The sequence below is a fragment of the Abramis brama genome, assembly GCF_963993115.1.
Source record: "Abramis brama genome assembly, chromosome: 1".
In the NCBI taxonomy this organism is placed as follows: Eukaryota; Metazoa; Chordata; class Actinopteri; order Cypriniformes; family Leuciscidae; genus Abramis; species Abramis brama.
The window spans coordinates 68,394,872-68,397,201 of record NC_139963.1 but is presented as its reverse complement, the minus strand read 5'-3'; the positions used below and the strand labels follow the sequence as shown (position 1 = coordinate 68,397,201).

Sequence of the window (2,330 nt, the reverse complement as noted above, 5' to 3'; positions counted from 1 at the left end):
TATATTTATTTTTTTGCACTACATACATTTGCACATTTAAAGTTTGCTTGGTGTACATTCTTTACTTTTAAATTTGTCTTTATATATGTCTTTATATTTTCTTTATATACATTTTTTTGCACTACATACGTTTGCACTTTGTTTAACGTTTGATCTGTTTACATTTTTCTTCAATAAAATTTACTTGTCAGACATGTACTTTCCTTTTTAATGGTGCATGTGGATTAGAGCAACAGGTATCATCAAGCTACATGTCACAATTTAAAAGATTAATAGTACACTTTTACCTAAAACTCACTTTAAACCGCTATTGAGTATTTGTATCATATTCCGCTCGTGGTTTAAAATAGTGTTTGGACATAAAATGAACAAAAATGCTATTCTGTATATCAAAATATATACAGATATAGATATATAATATAGATACAAAATATATATAAGAGCATGTGATAATTATTTCTCCAAATATGCACACAATTGAATAAGAGCCCTGATGAATGCTGTATATTGCATGTAAGTGAACACAAACCTGAGAAAACATGATTGACTGCATTATTGACTGCATTACCTATTCAAAATATCAAATGTTACAGATTAATAATTTTGCACTCCTGGAATAAATTAAGAATTTAATGTCACTGCAAAGCAGATTTATCTTAAACAGTGGTCAAATATCAAAGCTGGAGTCTTACATCTTTATAATGATGCTATTTATTATTAATATTATATTTATAATAAATGGGTAAATAAATATGCAAGGGAAACTTTTTCAAATACTGCACAAAAGTTTATTTACAACACACTTTACAGAACAGACATAGTCAACTATTCAAGTAACGCATCAGAGCCTCACGGACATCCCTGCCCTCCTCCTCTACAGGCTGTGCCAGTCCCAGCACAGGCTCTGCTGCTAAAGGTGGATCCCATGCACTCTCATAGGCCTCTCCATGACTCTCACAAAGGTTATGTAGAGCACAGCATGTCAGCACCATAGATTTCACTAGGTCGACCGCACAGTCATTTCTTTTCATAAGGCAACGCCATCTTCCTTTTAATCTACCAAAAGCATTTTCAACCACTACACGTGCTCTGGAGATTTTCATGTTGTAGACCCGCTGTTCCGCTGTTAGCCGTCCAGTGTCAATGAATGGTTTTAATAGCCAGTTCTGCAAGGGATAGGCAGAGTCTCCAAGGATGTAGTAACCAACATTCACCCCAGCAATGTTTTTGGTGCTAGCTGGTATGTGGTTTCCACGGCTTGCCACCTCCCACAGTGTGGACAGTCTCAAAACCCGAGCATCATGCAGGCTTCCAGGGAGTCCTGTGAACACATTCCAGAAAAGTCCCTTTCCATCCACAACACCTTGAAGGATGATGGAGTGCCAGCCTTTACGGTTGAAATAGTCGCAGTGATAGTCTTGTGGTGCTATTATGGGTATGTGTGATCCATCAATAGCACCAATACACTGTGGAAGTCCCCATCTGTTCTCAACGTAGGCAGCCATTTCTTTAAACCTCTCCTGATCTGGAAAACGAATTTGTTCTGGTACCAACAACGTCTCTGCTGCAGCACAGAACTCCTGAACACACCGACACACAGTTGAAATGCTTGCTCCAAAAAGATGTCCAACACTTCTGTACTCAGAGCCGGTTGCAAGTTTCCACAGTGCAATGGCTACTCTCTTCTTTAGAGGTACACACACGCGGAAGTTTGTGTCCCGTCTCTCCATCGCAGGACGCAGTTTGTTGCACAAGTAAATAAACGTTTCTTCCGACATCCTAAAGTTCTCCAACCACTGCGTGTTTGTAAACCCAGGAACAATCACATCCCACCACTCAGAAGCTCTGTTAAATGTCCAAACAGATGGTCTGTGGCGGCGACTTTGCGAAATATGATACATCTGAAATACACAGAGTACACATTTTAATACATAAAATTGGCAGCTAAATTCATTATATGCTTTGTGACAATATAGCGATTGAGATCCTAAACAAGATTAGCTTACCCTCGTGCGCCGTCGGGCAAACCGAGTGATGTCGTCATCTTCGCTTTGTTGTAAGAGTTCCCAGACTCTTTTGGTTTTTTTTGCAGTAATTTGTTTTGCTGCCATCAGCCTCATTTTAAACACATTTCTCCGTCTTGAAGTTAAAAACATCCACATGCCGAGAATCAAGAACACCATCCCCTCGATAGGCTCCATTGTTCCTGTGTTGTGCGTTTGAAATGTGGCGCGTTTAGGATGATGTCATGACAGTAGAGGCGGCAACTATTAACGATCAGTCCCACCCACTTTGAAGCGGTACTAACTGCAGTGGAAAAGCAACCGAGC

General features: G+C 39.5%; 1 protein-coding gene across 1 annotated transcript; it reads right to left on the bottom strand.

The window, feature by feature from the left end:
- Window positions 1-821: 821 nt before the first annotated feature.
- Window positions 822-1,778, bottom strand: LOC311082252 (uncharacterized protein; the record flags this gene model as incomplete). Its single annotated transcript, XM_084112984.1, has 1 exon — window positions 822-1,778. The coding sequence occupies one exon, from the start codon at window positions 1,776-1,778 to the stop codon at window positions 822-824; it is 957 nt and encodes a 318-aa protein (XP_083969110.1).
- Between the last annotated feature and the right edge of the window lie 552 nt (window positions 1,779-2,330).